This window comes from Ciconia boyciana, chromosome 2 (assembly GCF_034638445.1).
Source record: "Ciconia boyciana chromosome 2, ASM3463844v1, whole genome shotgun sequence".
Taxonomy (NCBI): domain Eukaryota; kingdom Metazoa; phylum Chordata; class Aves; order Ciconiiformes; family Ciconiidae; genus Ciconia; species Ciconia boyciana.
In genome coordinates, this window is record NC_132935.1 from 150,373,511 (window position 1) to 150,391,898 (window position 18,388).

The following is an 18,388-nucleotide window of genomic DNA, read 5'->3' on the forward strand; positions in this document are numbered from 1 at the left end:
CCTGTCCTAGCTAACATGCTTCTGGTCACCAGGAGCCAGCAGCTCCCTCTGTCCTGTTTCTTTTTTAATCTAGCCATTTAATTTCAACTTCAGTGGTCATACCTGGGTTACTTAACTGATGCTGGCTTGGGTATTGGTGTTAGTGTAGCAACAAGATCATGCATGTCACGGGCAGGTTGCTTTGATTCTTAGCCGGAAGCTAGGGTGCATTTTGCAGCCTGTGATGTTGGAGCTGCACCTAGACTAGCTATTTTAAACTAGCTCAAATATAAATGTTCTCGGCTGCAGATCCATCCTGTAGGATGTTCCTCTTAGAGCTAGAGAAGCATGATGTGTTGTGAGGTGCTCCTTGCCTATCATTTTTTACCATTACATCAGCACCCCATTGTATATACTGTAGCTCCCATCAAAAATTGGGAGGTTTTTGCTTATTTGTTAACCATCAAGACACTGAGGAGATAATGGGGAAAAGGGTGGTGTGCCAGAAACAGTTCAAAAGCACATCACAGTGTCTACCAGCAAAAGAGGGAGCACTTTGCTGAGCTTACTCAGGAGTTTTCTTTCAGGATGATTCAGGAGACAACTGCAGTAACTGAACAAAGCAGCTGCTTCCTCCTATCAGCTCCTCTCAGGCAGCAGAAAGCCCCGCTGGGACCAACCAAAAAGAGCATAGCTGGCTGGTCGGTGTTGGACAGCAGGGTCACCTTTATCTGTCCCTGTGCAGCAAACCAGAACCGATGTGGCTGGGTCCTGAGGATGACAGTGCAGCCTGGCACTGAGGCTCCGATACAGTTGGCATTTAGGAATCCTTAGGCTTTGGGGCATCTATAAAGCTTGAAGAACTGTTTTATTTCCCAGTAGCTACTTGGTCTGTGCTGAGCTATAACCTTAAATTGAATTGTTCTATACCAGTGCTAAACAAGCTTTCCTCCCTCAAAGGAAGTCCCACATTTAAAAAAAAAAAACAAAAAACAACACAAAGAACCCTCAACATAGTAAAAATAGAGCCTCTGAATAAAATAAATGCTTTTGGGGCATCTGCTCTTGTAAACATGCAGATTCTTCCTATTTTCTACTCAGCCTAAATGTAATGCTTACAAAAATTTAAAGATCCCACCCTTCACTTTGACATCAGATAAAGTGAGTATTTTCTTAATAGAGACCTCCATATGCAGAAAAGAGGAAAGGAAAGGGCAGCCAAGTGTGAGAGAAGACCCTCACTCAAACCTGCATCTGTCAAGGTCAGATCTGTCCCTCTGTTCCAGGCAGACGAGGCAGGAGAGGGTAGCAGCACAGCTCTCCCTGCCACCCTGCGGAGAGTGCTGGCCACTCCTGGGAGAGGAACGGCAAGGGAACAAAAATCTCTCTCCTTCACAGAAAAAGTACTTCCACACACCGCACACAGCAAGTGCGCAAGTTGGAGTGGTTTGATTCCTCACAGTCGCCTTTGCATTTACAAATGCGAATTTTTATGCATAGATTCCCTGTGGATCTCCTCTTTCACCATCTACTACGTTATGTGGGGAATGCTGTGGAAATGGATGAAACCTTTTGTGATTTATTTCATATTCTGAAGCTGAAAGCCCTCAAAACCAAGAGATTCCACCATGGAGGAAGCGGTCTGTTCATCATGCTAGCAACAGCATCCATTGCACTAAGCAGAAATTTGAATGTAATGGGGTTTTTGTGCATTAAGAGAGTGTGTGTGTGTGTGCGCGCGGATGCATGCTAGTCCAGGAGCTGGTTTTGTCACACCATGTTGAAAAATCTTTCAAAGCAGACAAATACCGAGGTAATCTATATGCAAATTTGCTGGTTTAGTCAGTCTGATGTGCCTGTGACAAAGAGTGGATTTAATTATAGTTTATTGGTGGTGGTTGTGCTTGAGTAATCTGGAGGTAATGGTGCATAATGCTGAATTAATCTAGGATGAAAAAATGGTTTCCTGGGGATAAACTGAGACAAAGGCAAATCATCCTTTATTTCCACAGCTGGGTACATTTTACTGTGCAGTCTAAACAGCTAAGTTTTCCTGGTGTCATTTGGAAACTACATTTTTTTTATTTATTTATTTTTAATGATCCAAAGAATTTTGGAAGTACATTTTCAAGAAGAATGCTTCTGTTTGCAACAGTGGCATCATTCTAGCAGGTAATTTGGTATTTAGTTGCGCCGCTCCTGATTCCCTCCTCCCTCACATCCAGTATGCTCCATCACAGACTGAGTCTTATACATAATGCATTCAGCACAATGACAGTTAAGAAGGTAGAAGGTGAGAATTAGCAGTGTTTGAGATAGAAAATAGTAGGAAAAAGATATAGAACAAATGGCTAGTGCAGGAAACAAGGACAGAAAACAGAGATTTTGTATTTCTTTATGTGAAAGATTTGAAAACTGTTGTGTTAGCATGAATGCTTTAGATAAATATTTCAGAGTAAAATTCATTGCTAGATAAACTGAAAAAGCAAAAGCAGAAATACTCTTTATTACAGAACACTTTCAGATAGATATATGGGATTACAGTCATAGTACATGCACACAGTTGTACAAGATTAATGCATAAAAAATGTGGAGAATAAGGACAGAGAATGGACAGTGAGAAATGCAATATAATAGCTTTGGAAAATATTATTTGCCGCCTAAAGCAGTCCTCTTTGGTTACAATGGCTATTACATATATTTTTAATTACCTAAAAATTTTGCCTCAGTCATTAGAGAAATGTAGGCCAAAAGAATAATTTCTTTATAATAGGACAGTTACTGTTTTATCTGTACAGCTCACACATGTCTTCAAAAGATCAGTTAAGCCTGGTCATCTTAATGCAAGGAGTGTATAGCATCAGAATTTGACCACTTTTAAAACTAGACGGCAAATTTGAACCACTTAAGTGTGATTTCTGAAAGGTGCTGAGTTAATTCTACTTGCAGTCATGGGAGCCAGAAGAGTTTCAGCTTTTCTGAGAAGCTAGCTCAACATAGCACAAGTTCATCAGTAGAAGATAAGGTATCCAAAAACATTGACCATTTTGTGAAAATTTGGCCTAAAGCCAAAGCTTTTGATCCAAAGTTAGTCACTCTTTTTATGCTTCTGGCTATTGTTTCTGCCTCAGAGACTGAGCAATGATCCATATATTTTGGGGCAAGGAATCCAATGAGATGCCTGAATAACTTCAGTTTACTTTTCATCTTCAGTGTTGGAAGAAGGCAAAGCAAAAGAACACTTTATTGGGATAATCTCTAATTTCATGCACACATGGCCTTTAGTCATTTGTTTTGGCACAAACTGTAGAAACCACATCGTTCAGTTCCCATTTCTTCAGGTTTTCGATGTGTTCTATCCTTTTTTCCTTCGGCAAAGAGTTTACTTTATATCTGAAAATGTAATCTGTGCACAAATATTTTTTTAAACCTCTCTGGAAAATAAGCTCTTTATATTCAAGTGCTTCTGCGTTCTTTTTCTCTAGACAGTTGATACTTGTAGAGGAGACAGTGGGTCAGAGGAGAACACTAGATTCTGTCCAAACCTTTCCAGTGCTTTTCTGGGTGGCACATGGCACTTCCTTTTGCAGCCTGACGTTTGAGGTGCTCAGGCCTTAATAAGTAACTGGACAGGTGTCCAACACTTCCAAAAATCAGGCCCGATGATGCTACTAATTCATCATTATTAAGAGTTTTGACATTGACAGAGAAAAAAGTTCACTGAGGTCAAATTATGCTGCATTTTAATACACTGTTATTTTTGAAGCACTATTCCATGAGAAATTTTTTTCTCCGAGAAAAAGTCTGGAGTCCTTGTCTACTTGCATATTACCACTTTTCATTCAAACTGAATTCTAGGGTGGTTGCTTTTTAAACAGTTGTCTTTCATAATCCATTTTGGTGCATGTTCCAGAGGCAAAGGTGATAAACCTTTCCAGAGGCGATGTTTTCACTTTGCTGTCAGATGATTTTAATGACCTTTTCAGGGCACAGTATGGACCATGTGACAAAATAATTTATCTGTCTCTATGTGTGAGACGTGTAAGCTGTGGCATACTGAGGTTAGTGTTACTTTGCCTAGAAATATGGTATTTCTCACATGACTGTCATGATTGATATTGTTATGACCTCTGTTAGTCTTACAGAGAGGTTATTACAGGGACTATGAATCTAGTTTAACAAAAACAGACTTGTGTAGTGACTACAGATCCTTACACCTGTGTGCGGTACTAAACAACTATCCCGAGATGCAGGAGCTGTGAAAGGAGGAAATTGGTTCACATGGATCTTCACACCAAGTCATCATTTCCAGGGACCTTCAGCTGTCCAGAGTCTTCTCTGAATTGATTATCCTGAGTCAGCATTTTAATGTATGATCTAATAGATTTTGCATGTGACCTGAAGTTTTTAGTGGAGAGTCAGGCTTGTAAAGGTCACCGTCAACAGCAGAGACTTCTGCCATTTGTACTGCCAAAGTAATTTCACTACGGTACAGTTCTTCCCAAGTGAGCAAGCTGCCGGGGTGGGGTGTGACAGTTCTTGGCTGAAACATTACACCTTCCTATCCAAAGTAGCATGCTTCATGCATCTAAAAACCACAGAAGCCAAATGCCTCCATCTGAGCCACTTTCTAATAATCTTTTACAAGTATAAACCTTCAGTATTAAGCTTGGTGCTGCTGGTGTTTGGTCCTGTGGTCTGGCCTTGCACAAAGCTGCAGTAGGCAGCCTCTGCACTGGCAGCATGCAACAGTCCTCCTTAGACCTGACGCAACGCCCAGGAAGGGTAATGGGGATATTTCTAGTCAACCTCAGTGGGCTATGGGTCCAGTACAAAGTTATGTGTCATTGGTAAATGAAAGAGAGCCAGTGCTGCTGCTGCTTCTTGGAAAGCGAGAGACAATACAGTTCTTAGCTGTTATGAAGCGAAGATACAGACTGCCTGCACGGCTTTGAGGTGTTTAACCTTCCTTATGAGAGCTGGGTGTTCAGAAGCTTGCTAGTTTGGACCCTAATTGACAGAATATACTTGTGACTCTGCATTTAATCATGGTTGCTGATTGGAGTAATTTAATCAAGGAGCTGATTGGGGTAATTTGGAATAGGCCCCACTGGTGAATGTCAGTAGTTAAGATGGATTGCCCAATGGAGACAATAGCTAGTAAAAGATAGGGTAGAGGGTAGGCAGTAAGTAACTCCCATGTTGTCCAGCACAGGACACTGTACCCTTGCTCACTGACAGTTCCCTCTCAACTTCTCAGGATGGTAAGAACCCCACAGTCTCAAAATATTCATAGACAGGGTAAGCAGTGAGATGAGGAAGCTTGCTGATAATGCTGCATTATTCAGATCATTGAGGAAAGAGCAGACTGAAGAATTATGGGAGGGCCTTGTGAGGCTGAGGTTCTGGACAATAAAATCATAAATAATATACAGTCTAGGTATACACACAGTAATGTGCATAGGAACAAAAGCGATTAGAACTTCACCTGTGAAATTACTAACTTTGAGCTGACCTATACCATTCAGGAGCAAGATGCTGATATGGTATATAGCTTGATGAAAGCTTCATTTCAGTGCTCAGTAGTGGTCAGATATGTAAATCAAGCATTAGGAATGATTAGGAGAGGCATAGATGATAAAACAGTGAATGTTGCTGTACCATGGCACAAATCCGTGGTTTCCCCTCACCTGTGCAGTTCTGGTCCTCTCATCTCAAAGAGGATATAATAAACTTGGAAAAGGATCAAGGAGGAGCAACAAGGATAAACAAAGGTAAGGAACGACTTTGACTTGAAGAATGACTGCAGAGACTAGAAACCTGTAGGCTGGAAAAGAGACAACTTGCCAGGAATATGATGCAGATCTCTAGGCTCAGGAGTGGCATGGAGAGGTGTGGATAGGAGTCAGCCGTTCAGCGTCTCTTCCAAAACAAGAACGTTACACAAAACTAGTAGCAGTCAGGTTCAGAGCAAAAGGAGGTAGTTCTTCATAAAGTGCATAGCAGACGTGGGAAAATTGTTGCTAAAAGGTGTTGTGGATGCCAGAACTCTCTTTGGGCTCAATGAAAAGCTGAAGAAGTACCTGGAGGAGAAATCCATCAAAGAACCTAAGTACGGAAAAACTCCATCCGGCTCAGAAAATCCCCTGACCTGAAAATAGTTGCAGACAGGGAGAGTACAGAGAAGGAAGTATCATGTATGCCTGTCTTGTTCTTTCTTTTCCCTCAGAATCCATTTGTGGCCACTGTCAAAGTCCAGATACTGGGTTCAGGGGCCTTTGATCTAACACAGTATGGGTGTTCTTGTGAAACTTGTATTTCTGTAGGGTGCCCCAGAGGAGAGGTCTGCAGCAGCCCCTCTGAGCTCCCCAGCAGCAGATCCCCATGGCAGGACTGTGTCTACGTGCAGCACCATTACCTAGCTTGCTCTATGCCATGTCCTCCTCTGCCTTGTTTATGTAGTGTGCACTTTTTTCCAGATGTTTGCATGAATTATCTGTTAAATTATATAAGTCTTTTTGTTTTCTTGTAATAAAAAACTGTTGGTAGGTGTGGTGTTTGAAAATGAGGGGAGATACGTAGACCCGTTGGACTTCGTTGTCATGAAAAAGGAGGGGGAAAAAAAATCGTTGCTTTTTTCATTTTTGAAAGGTTTGGGTGCCATCTGCTGGGTTCAGTAGGGCCTTACACACTGGAGCAAAAGTGCTAGTTGCTAGCTGAAACGTGCTTGAAGAATTCCGTTTACCCAGGGCTGCAGTGTCTTTGCACCTCCTGGTTCTTTTGGCTCTGTTGGTGATAATGTAACCCAGGTGTATGGGATGTACTCTGCCACACAGAGAAGTGCCTGCTTACAGCTCCCTTTTAAAGATACCATTCAGACTGAATTCTCTAATGGTTTTCACTGTGTTTGGTCACATAATGGAGAAATGGGGGAAGGAAATAAGGTTTGTCAGGCATTGTGTCCTGGCCACGTATTGCCATTGTGAAGCCCACTCTGAGCAGCATTCAGGCTGTCTGAGGCAGCTGGAGACAGGGAGAGGAAGATGCTGGGGAGCTGGAGAAAGCTGTTTGTCCAGGGACCCTGGTTACTGCCTCTGTTTGATATGTGGTACAGGTGTATGGCAGCAAGGTACAGCTCTGTATGTTGAACTGTGTGAAGGGGTGGTGTGTGAGTGTACCAGGTGGGTGAGGCACAGGTCCATGGGATGGGCATGGTGCCTGCTCTGCTGTTAAAGCACCTGGTGACAGTGAGCTGGCATCTCTGGGCTTGCAGTGTGAGATTCCCTAGCTCTCACCTTGGGAGTGCCCAAGAGCAAGGTAATAGAATAAGGTAGCCATGGGCTACCTCCAGAAGGCTGAAGCGGTCTTTGCATATTCACAGTCCAGGGGAGATGGCCAGCTACGTGTTTGCAGAAAAATGGCAAACAGTATGTCCTCTGTGAGCAGCTGAGTTCAAACACACAGGGAGCTGTAACACAGTTACCCACAGCACTCCCTTGGGACACATCTGTCACTGTGAGACGCCTCGAGAGTAATATCCCTTAGTTTTATTCTTTCTCACAGTTATGTCCCTGGTGTGTTCACTCTCACTCCATAATTTGATTATATAGGGCTTTGGCAGCAATACTGGCTTGCGTGGTCCCATCCTCTCATCCCTCCCTTGCTGCTGGTTCTCTCCCCAAGCCACAGTGCCCCTTATCCCCACACTGTATGTAAGGCCGTGCTGTGTACTGCTGGGTTTAAAAAAAAAAACCCAAAACTACAGCATGATGAAATGGGTTATATTTAACCCAGATTGCTTCCTTTTTTCAAATCACAGTGTGGCCTCATAAACAGTTGGGTCAGCACAAGCAAGGGAAGCCTGGTGTCTGCAGCACTGAGGGGAGAGCAGGGACACGTGGCTGAGGCGCAAGACCTCTGTATTCAGCTCTGCTTTTGAACCCCTGGATCACCTAGCTGAGGCCAGGGTTTGGCCTCCGCATCAGGGACGTCGCAGCCACCTGCAGGCATCTGCGAGGAGACACCTGGTGCCTACTTCAGCCTTGGCTGGTGGGCTGCTCACAGCACTCTGCACTGCGAGGGATCCTGCTGAGTTCCCCACGTCCAGCACTGCTCTGCTTTGGGGGCTTAACGATATGTATAAAACCAGGGTCCTTGGTGCTAGGTGGAGGTATGCTTTGAATTTTCATCTGCACAGGCTGATAAGAGAGTGGTTTGACAACAGCGAATCTTTGGAGCATATTTGACTGCTCTTTTGTGCATTCACAATATTTCACTAACTGTGCACCTATAATTTGTAAGAATATAAATAGAAATGGACACATAAATGAGGGCTAATGAAGCCTTTTCCTTTGGTTTCATTCTTTTCCTTGCATATCAAGAGATGGCAGTATATTATTCCATCCAATTCCATAAAGACTTACAGCCTTCTCTGCTGTAGCAGGGGAACCAAATTCCTTCAGAGTCTTAGAGAGGACGTTTAGTCTCAGGCAAGTAGGCAGCCTGGTATTTTGGTGATCTTTGAGTTGCAATGGTACGTCACCACAAACCAGTACTATGTTGACCAGTAAGGGGAAGAGATCCTAAATTTTGTCCAAAAAACCAAAAAAGGTTTAAAAACTGTAAAGGTTTCTGGTACAAACAAATTACAAACAAAGGGGCCTTACCTGAGGGAAAAAGATTACTTCTGGTGATATTGCATTTTGAATGATCCTCTATCTAGAACATATAGCAGTTTTACATAACTGTTGGCAGACAACAGCAAGAGTAAAGCAGAATAAAAATATTTAGGAAGAAAGCTAGAACTCAGCCCAAAGACAGTCAGTTAGAAGGAAAAATCTATTTCAGCTGAGAGTTTATGCTTAAACAAATTTAACACACTCATTGAAAACTAATTAGGTTCAGTGTTCAGTCTGGATGCCTTGCATATGACAAACCACAATGAGAAACAGACTTCCTTCCAGTGTTTATACATTGTTAGACCTTGAACCATAGCATTTGTGCACTTCATTGAACTTTAGATCACTATTAGATTTCTGTAGCCCTTGAAGTCATATTGCAATTCATTAAAATTATTTCAAGCAAATGCTGCCAGTGGCAACTCATATATAGTTCATAATCACCATCTTTTTTATATTTTCTTATACTCTGTTTTTGCTGCTGCTTTTTTTTTTTAAATCATCTTCATGTTAACATGATGCCTATAGGCAGTGTTCTCACTGACATCACTCTGTGGTGCCTTCATACTTTTGTATAGTGATTTGATTTCTGTGTTTGTCTTATTTTATGAATTAATATATTTCAGCACCCCCAGATTCAAAAGGAGTCACAATATATCAAGTACTTATGCTGCGATGATGAAGCAACCCTGCATCAGTGGGTAACAGGAATAAGAATTGCCAAGGTGAGATTAAAAGTAAATTTTGTTAAATATGTTTTCTGTAAAATCGTGTCTTCCTCAGGTTACTGACTGTCATCACCTCAACTGGAAATTTTGGGACAGGAGTGGACATTCATGCTAATTTTACCATGGAAAGAAAGAGCAAAAGGGCATGACCAGGATGGATTTGCTGAATGTTCCTGTACCCTAGTTATCAGTGTGTTTTTCTCATTAACACAGGGGTGAATTCTGTAGCTATAAAACTCCTGTACTCATAGAACTTACTCCACAGTTATCTGGCACAATAACAATACGCTGTGGCTAAAGATGTGCAAGCTCTGGTCAGTCTGGCTGTGACTTTTTCAGACAGTTCTGCCCAAATTATCTGCCTCACTGTCTTCAAAAAATCCTAATTCACAACCCATTTTGTTTTGCACAGAACATTAAGGGAGGTGGATTTATACATAGCCCAGTATACTGGCTGTACCTGGCTACACAGACCTGCTCCTGTTAGGTATATATTCTTTTCTGCCAGTTCTGCTGCAGGGTGACATCCAACAAAAGTGTAGGATGAACATCAAATAATTTTGTGTCTTACACTGACAGAGTTGTTTGCTCTGGAGCCCAGGATTCAGTGTCCTAAGTCTCCAATCTGAAAATGTAATACTTAGAAAGCATTGGAAAAAGATATTTATTGAGAACAGTTGGTTTTAAAGCCAAGTTTCAAGATGTTTACAGATACTGAAATGAACATGTGAGAATGATATCAGTAGGACTGTGTTTGGTCACGGGGATGTGCTATTACGGAGATGCTTTCCACCTGGCCCTATGCAGAAATAGGCACACCACTTGTAGAAAGCTACTTTTTAACAAAACTGGGTAGGAAGGAACGGGGTCAGAAAAGTTCTCTGAGAGCAAAATGAATGCTTGGTCTATGTCAAGCTTAACACCATGCTTATTGTATTGTTTTGATTGTTTTGCAGTATGGCAAGACGCTATATGATAATTACAAATGTGCAGTGAAGAAAGCTGGCTTGTCCTCTCGGTGGGCAAATCAAGGAACGGTGGAACCAGCTGCCCCTGCAGGATCCTTATCAGCAGGTACTGATGCTGTCACAACAGTTGAAATCACATTTATTGCCCTCTTCTGTCATCATCAGTGTTGCACATAGTCTTTGTTCAGAAAACTATCCCATTGATTCAGCAAGATAATATCTTGTTCTAGACAGCCCAGTGTAGCTCTGATCTATAACTAAGGTAGCAGCAGAGCTCTCACTTTAAAGTTAGAACTTGAAGAATACGAAGACAGACCACCAAAGGTCAGTTTAAATCTGCATAATTTAATAAGGTATTTTTCGGTTGGCATCTGAATCCAAATCCAAATCCTCTACATTTTACGGACTGATGGTCCATGTCTTGAAGTTTTCTGTTTGCCATTTCTACACTGGCTGTATCGGAGCTTTTATTCCAATGAGTAAAAGGGATGAGTGGAATATTCTGAGAATGATAATTTCAGAAAGAGATTATTATAGGGTGAGCCACTCTTTTTCCTAGCCTTTCACTCATTTGCATGGTAACAATGTGGGTGTTAGGAGAAGGATGCAGAGGAAGAAAGGATTGAGTTATTTTTTAACTTTACTTTTCCATTAGCTTCATCATACTGCTGTTACCTATTTTATCATTGTACAGATACAACAGTGCATGATACTAGCTGTAACTTGCATGAATGTTTTTAGTTTACATGTTTAAGATATGCTTTATTTATTAGGAAGGACCTGCTGGCCAAGTACTTACTGTCATAAGACAGGCAAAGTCAAAATCAGTGTTGGCAGTTAATATTCTGACTTCTCATGTAGACAATTCAAAATCCTCCAAACACCTTTCCAAGGCTTCAGTTTGCCTTTTCTCAGTACATGTGAGAAGAGGGTGCTCTTTCTACTACTCCTTGGAGTCAAATCATGGTAATAAATGCACGTTTGGGGTGGGGAGACCCAGTAACAGGCTGTTTCGAGATCAGGGGATTTTCTGATGGTTGCAGGGGGTGGGTACTTTAGCGAGGGTGGATGGGACAGTCGTGGAGCATTTTGTGTTCTGCTGTTGATGGCAGTAGAGAGGTGGCTGGCCAGTGGGGCTCCATGCTGGTGCTGCAGTCTGTACTGGATATGGGCAGGATCAAGGCCTTATAAAGTATATATACATCTGTATAACTTCAGCTCCTGACAAGAATCCAGGAACACTGCATGTGATCCTAAAATATACTGTTAATCTTAACTAATGGATCCCATTAAATGGTTAAGTAGCCTGGAAAGATTTTAGTCATGTATGTTGTCTCTATGGAAATATTTCTGAAGGATCATTAGCATTCTAATTGAGGCAAGTCACTGTGATTCTTGCTGTCTTACAGTTATCATTACTGTATAAAACCTGGGGCCCAACTATAATACTATAACCTGAACTGCCTGCCTGTGAGCAGTTGTTGGCTCATGTTTTGGAAATGGAACAAAGCGTATTGTCTTCTGTTCTGTTTTCAAATGGCTATATAGCCATTTGTATGGGCTGATTTCAGTATAGGCTAAAATCTGCTATAGAAAACTACAGTCCTGTGTGAGCTTAGCAGGGGGCTGTACTCTATTAACTTCAGCGGCAGCCAAAAGCAATGCTCAGGAAGGCAGGTGGAACTTCTTGCATCTCATGTAGCCTGTATTCCCTGGTTACGCTGCTGTAGCCCACATTTGTGTGTTTGCGTATACCCCAAACTGTATAGTCCATAGTTCCAAAGTGTCCCAAGTCCCAGGCGCATCTCAGGCAAAAGATGTTGTTTGCCTCTGCCTTGCTTCATGTGTCTTTGGATGCTAAAAAAACAGTGTATGTTGTTTGCCAGCACAATATCTTGATGTTTGAAAGATGAAGGATGTTGCTTTATTCAGATGTTCTGTATCACTACACGGTTCAATATTTTGCATTATATATTTTGGGTATCTATATTTTGCATTATACTTGGACTCTTTTTTTTGCTTAAAACAAATATTAATTCAACATAAAATTTTGGAGAAATTGACTTGCAAAGAATACTATAACATTTAAATTAAAAATAAATCTTGAGAATAGAATGCATGAACTCACATTGGGTTGACTGGGAGTCCTTTAGCTGGCTGACTTTGTGTATAGCATACGTTCAGGTATGTGGCAGGAGTTGATATATCAAATATTGCTTTCAAGTCTTGCATAGTTTATGAAATCCATTAACAGAAGAAGAAACAGATTACCACTTAGCCATGTCCCAGCTTTCTGGTATATCATATTTGCCAAGTAGACCACTATACCTTGCACTATATAGAGTGGATCTCTCTCTGCTCTCTTTCATTTAGTTAAATCTCAGCATAACTGAGGGCAGCAACGTCTTTGAGCAGTGTGAAGCCCAGAGCCCTGCTCTGCTATGGACAGCGGACGAAGTGAGGAGAGACAGTAACTTGCTCCACTTGAGGGCATGGCCACAGAACCCAGGGATTTACATCTCTCTCTGCTGAGTGCTTACAGCCACAAGATCGGTTTTATCTCTTTATTGAACTTCCATGTTAGTCCTTCAACAAACACAGACTGTAGTTTGAATGATCAAAACAGTACTTTGGATTAAATATGCTGAATGACATGCAGGCACAAGCATAAAACACAAGGACTTCAGACCATCTTCTGTCATCCCTTGAAGCCTAAATAGCCCTAGTAAATTCAGTACACTGCAGAGTTTGTCTTACTTCTCTGTCAGTTGTGTGATTTGCAGGCATGGCAATAAAAATAATTTATTCTATTTGTTATCATCTTCATGGAACCTCTTTGCTAATCAGAAAAGTACGTTAAGATTAAAACCATCATTGTGCTTAGACTTGTATACAGCTAAGGGTTCACTAGCATTCAAGAAGTACAGAAGTGGAATTTTACTGGATCTCAGAACTGTAAATTATAATAGAGCTAAGGCAGTCATTAAGGTTTACAAATGTATGTTTGTATGTAGGCACCAAACACTATCTACTACTTTGACATGTACGGCTTCCAAAAATCCTAGACTAAACTGGAGAGTTTATTTAATCCTCATCAGACTATACAGGGGCTGGAGATCTTTTCCTAATCAAACCCACAAATTTGTCCTTTGGTCTCACATTCCTTTACTCCATTTGACAGTACTGGGTTATTTATATCCCTTACAAACCCAGTAATGGTGGGCAAACATTTTGCAGAGCTTTAACTTAGCTAGCTAGCAGATCTTCACTTATCTGAGAACACAGTGAGATTCACAAATCTTCTGTGATTCCAGATGGGGGAGAAGTTTCAGAGCTGTTAGCTCATTTACTAAAGAAAATGGATCAGCCCCTCTGTAGGATTTCAAACCTTCAGTTCTCATGACTGTTATTAATATGAAACTATGGTGCTTTTAGTCTTTAGGCTAAAGTAAAGAAAAAAACATGCAATAAAAACTGAGAATGTAGTAATACTACAGCACACTACAAATTTCAAAATGCTGTTATAAAAGACAGGTATTTAAACAATGGAAGGCCAGAGAGTGGGCTTAAGTATGCCAGTTTCATTTCTGCTTAGCTCCCCTTCCAAAGCTAGCTCCCCATCTCTGTTCCCCTGTCAGCCTTAACGGTCCCCTTCTGTAATCACCATTTACAGTAGTCAGAAGAAAAAGCTCTTCATGTGTCACCACCTTTACACACCCTGATAATTTCTGTCATATGTCTTCATAATTCTGCCACTTGCACTTCCTGTAGGATCATCAGCAACAGCCATGGAGGCATGTGGACAGGTATTAGTTTTAATGTAAGGTATTATGTTTATTTTCCTTATGTAATAAACTGATTATGAAAAGTCACAAAATAAGCCTGAAGTAGAAAACAGACATCCTCGTGGATTTTACTGAATCATGTATAAAACCTGTAACAAGTGGTTCCTTGATGGAAGTTGTAAAGACGTTTTTATAGCCTTATTCTTAGTTTGCTATTCCCTGATCTAGTTAATATCACAAAAATGTAACACTCTTTTCCCTTTGTCTCCTCTCCTTGTCACAGGTACTGTTCAGGCAAATGGACAGATTCCCCAAATTGTTCGTCGTTCCAGTGCAGAATTTCCAGAGACTCAGAAGAAAGTGGATACATCAGAGGTACAGGTCAGCAGTTACTAGCAGTGCACTAGTTAAATGTTTCCTGTGAACCAGTTCTCCAAGTTTGTGTTTCTTCACCCGCTGTCTTCCCCCCTCAAAGTGCCAGTGTATGCTATGACAAGGATTTGGCTCCTGGGCAAAGTGGCTGGTTCCTTGCTGCCCCTCCTCATGCTTTACACACTGCAATGAGTGTGCCCGTTGCACAGAAGCAAGGAGCCACCGATGGGAGGTGAAGGCACAGCCATCCACCACTTTCATTCTTCAGAACAAATAGGTGTGAGTTCAAGTAGCAGAAATAGGAATGTGCCTATGGGGACAGTCTCGAAGAGTCTGTGCTGCCAGAATCTTGGTGCCGTTTTCTGTCTCTGCCAGAAAACAGGTCTTGCCTTAGTAACACAAAGGATACAGTAGTGTTTTCAGCAGCGAACACTGTGCACAGCTGAAGATGAGTGTGTAAGAAAGGAGAAAGTGTGAAGAAGTAAGGGAAAACATTACATGTTTTCATTAGGCTCTAAATGCATTCCTTGGTTAAGCTCCAAATTTTGTCCACTTGCTTAATCTCTGGCTGTAAAAATATCGGCAGGGTACAGTATGAGGACTTGAAAAACATCCTACAGAAAAAAACCTCTGCATTTGTTTGTAGTTCATTATTCAATCCCTCCATCATGCATAAAGTGCACAGGACAAGTGAAATTAAATTCCTAGGATTTTTCTGTCACCTGCATTACGTGTCCTACGCTTCTTGTTTCTGTCTTTGAGTTCCTCCTTTAAAAAGATGTTTCTCTGTTCTGAACCTCACTTCCTCTGGAACAGATCATGTTCTCAGAACTCAGCCAGTGGTTCCCTCCTCCTATGTCTCATTTACTTCCATCTTTGTAGGCAAGGAGAGTGAGGAAGAGAAGGCAAGCATGTTATACTTAGCTAACGCCAGAATTAGTACTGCTGACTGCAGGGTTGCAGAGCACTGGTCTCTAGCAGAAGCAAACATGTTGCCTTCTTCATCTCACACCTTCTACAAGCCTGGGACCAAAGGATCAAGCTGAAGTCTTTCAGGGTGTACTGTGCTACAGTTACTGTGCACTAAGCTAGTGTACTGTGCACTAAGCTAGCTGGATCTAAACTGATAAATTAGCAAAACTAGAAATGAATGTGTTACAAAGCTTTGTTTTCAGGACAGCAGACTTCTCCACAGGTTTACAAGAATAGATAGCATGTTTGTGTAGTAATTGTCAACAGCTACCAGTTGCTACCTGAAAAAAAAAAAAAGAGCAAATTATATTCAGGTATCACCAAAGGGACTTTATTTATCTTCAGAGTGTTGACTAGCAAACACAATTTAAAAGAAAAGCCACCTAAAATATTGTCAAAATAAACATCTCCATAATTAACTGCTATCCTACATTTTATTTTTCTTAACTTGTATGATGGATCCTGTGATTCATTTTTCCTTCAAAAAAGTTGTCAGAGGGTTTGAACATCTCGTGACCTTGCAAACATGGCTAGGACTTAGTGGCTTCAAGGACCTGTTTGTCGCACTATTGATTCAAAAGTGGAGGAGGCTTGTGCATGTGCCTTGCCCAGCAGGCAGAAGCCACCCTTCCCCAGGCTTGTCAGTGGCACTTGCCAGGTCACTGGTGGAGTATCTTTCCCCTGCAGCGCACTGCACAGAATCGTGGGTGGCTTTCCCAAGTGCCTCTCTTCCCAGTGCTTTGCAGTGCTCTCCCTCCCGCACAGAGGGGGGCCAGTGCACTACCCTGCGGTTGAATGCATGTCACACCACGCTGCAGAGTGCTGGGGATGGTGAATCCAGACACGTAAACTTTAAATTCCCTACTCTCTCCACCTTCCTCCCGGTTCAATGCTGTTGTGTCTAATGAATTTGGCAGAGATAGGTGACTTCATTATTTTAGCTTTATCCAGAGATCCAGCAGTCACACCGAGAATGGGATCTAGAGATACAATGGGGATGAAAGCCAAAACTACATCTGCTTTTTATCTTCTCGAATCTTGCTCAGTATTTTTGGATGTAAAAACACAGCACAGATTTTTTTTTAAGTCTTCATGTTCTCAGGGAATGAACAGCAGGGTGGAACATCAAGAAAGTATCTTTATATGTCGTACTAACTGCAATTCTTTGAAATTTTAAAAGCACTCACTTTCTGAGGGCAGCACTCGAAGCAGCAGTATGAATACTGTCAACAGGGAGATTTCCACTGTCAAAGCTCTGTGGGCAGCTCCAGAAAGAAAACAAAATACTATTTGCACTCTTCAGGCAAAATGTAGTCTACTTGATTTCACTGTCTGTCTGCTGCAGTCTTCTCATATACTTTCACATCTTTTCACTGTTCTTCAGCAGTGGCATTAGTTTACATGTGCACTGACTGTGTCTTGTCCTTTTATTCTTTCTGCTTATTAAAGGCTAAGTCAAATAACATCAGTACACCTGGCCTGGCACAGCCAGTGATGAGGCCACAGAAATACCAGAGTAGGAGGAACTCACTGCAGCCTCCTCCTCCACCTGAAAGGCGGTCATCTGCTATTTCTGTTTCACCAATTCTACCCTCCAAAGTCAAACGAGACAGCGGCGTTTACCTAACAGATCCAGACAGCTTTCCAGCACCGCCACCTACATTGAAGATTGATTTTCCACCACCACCGTCTGATTTCTGCGAACCTCCTCCTGATTTTGTGCCTCCACCACCACCCCCCTCCAGCAGCAGTAACGGAGACCTGCCATTACCCCCTCCACCTCCACCTGTCTCCAGTAAGCCACCACCTCCAACAAAGAAACCTGTGCCACTCCCTTCGAAAAGGCTAGAAAACACAGGACAAGCTGGAGAGCCACAGTCAGCTGGGCCACCTCCGATTGCGGGTGGAGGCAGGCAAGCAGATTTCATGTCTGACCTAATGAAAGCTCTTGAGAAGAAAAGGGGCAGCAGCTCCTGAACTCTGGGAGCAGGTGGCCTTCGACCTATAGCTTGAAGCTATAGCTTCAAGTTTTTGTGAGGCATCTTGGAAGGTCATGCTGGATCAGGCCCCACCAGGAGGAATTCTCTTTCAGAGTTCCTCCTGGGGGTCCCAAGAGGTAAGGTGGGGTGGCCTTTGTCCCCCACGTTATCTCTACAACCTGCTCCTTCCTCCCCCAACCCCCCATTAACTACCATTCCAGCACCAGGCTGAGGTAAGAAATTGTCTGTAGAATCTTGCTTCACTCCCTCAGGACAGCCAGGGATGGTGGAGCAGCACTCCCAGAGCCAGCCAGTGAGTGAAATGCATCTTCTGTGGCTGCCTCTCTAGTAGAATTTGAGCTGAAGGGAAAAATACAACCATGTTCTCATGTGAATTTTGAGAAGTGGGAAGATCACTTTTCACAGAATTCCCCTTAAAGGTTCTTTATCAGAAAACCCCAAACTGTGGTGTTTTTTTTTTTAAATAAAAGGACACCTTTTTTTTTCCAAAATAGCCTGTCTTAAAACCTCAGCTAGATTATTCTGAGATGCAAGGCAGGACCAGGGCCATTTCCAGACAGTGTCACCCCGAATGCTATATGCTCCTGTTTCCATGTGCGACTCCAGTCATACCTGTCAGTACTCACAGTTGCTGCCTTTAAATCTCATTGATTTGGTTAATCTTAGACAAAGAAAAACTGTTATTTCAAAATGCTGTATGCTTCCCTTGGCAAGCAGAGATTTTTTTTTTCTGTTGGTTAACATTTGTCTTCAAACTGTCTGTCTTCTAAAAGACTTGATAATTATCTTGTATCTGATATGAATGTCTCCTCCTACTTTTTTTTATTTGTTCTCCCATTTTAATTCTCCATTGTTCATTTAGGCAGCATTCATTATTAGGTCTCAAATAAAAAGTTTCTATTTTAT

The 18,388-nt window shown here is 41.9% G+C and overlaps 2 protein-coding genes across 4 annotated transcripts in view; one reads left to right on the forward strand and one right to left on the reverse strand.

Annotated features, from left to right (window-relative positions):
• APBB1IP (amyloid beta precursor protein binding family B member 1 interacting protein) overlaps nt 1-18,387 on the forward strand; it is a 71,661-nt gene extending 53,274 nt beyond the window's left edge. Inside the window, exons 11-14 of one of the 2 annotated variants that reach the window (XM_072854478.1) lie at nt 9,284-9,382; nt 10,342-10,459; nt 14,422-14,513; nt 16,932-18,387. In XM_072854478.1, coding sequence (XP_072710579.1) covers nt 9,284-9,382; nt 10,342-10,459; nt 14,422-14,513; nt 16,932-17,459 — 837 coding nt within the window. In that variant the 3' untranslated portion in view covers nt 17,460-18,387. Of the gene's footprint in view, nt 1-9,283; nt 9,383-10,341; nt 10,460-14,421; nt 14,520-16,931 lie in introns of both variants that reach the window. The other variant, XM_072854477.1, reaches the window with a different exon arrangement.
• Nucleotides 12,993-18,388, reverse strand: part of LOC140648466 (protein adenylyltransferase SelO-like) — a 36,454-nt gene continuing 31,058 nt past the window's right edge. The window contains exon 22 of one of the 2 annotated variants that reach the window (XM_072854482.1): nt 12,993-15,759. The gene's annotated coding sequence lies outside the window, so the exon portion shown is untranslated. Of the gene's footprint in view, nt 15,764-18,388 lie in introns of both variants that reach the window. The other variant, XM_072854484.1, reaches the window with a different exon arrangement.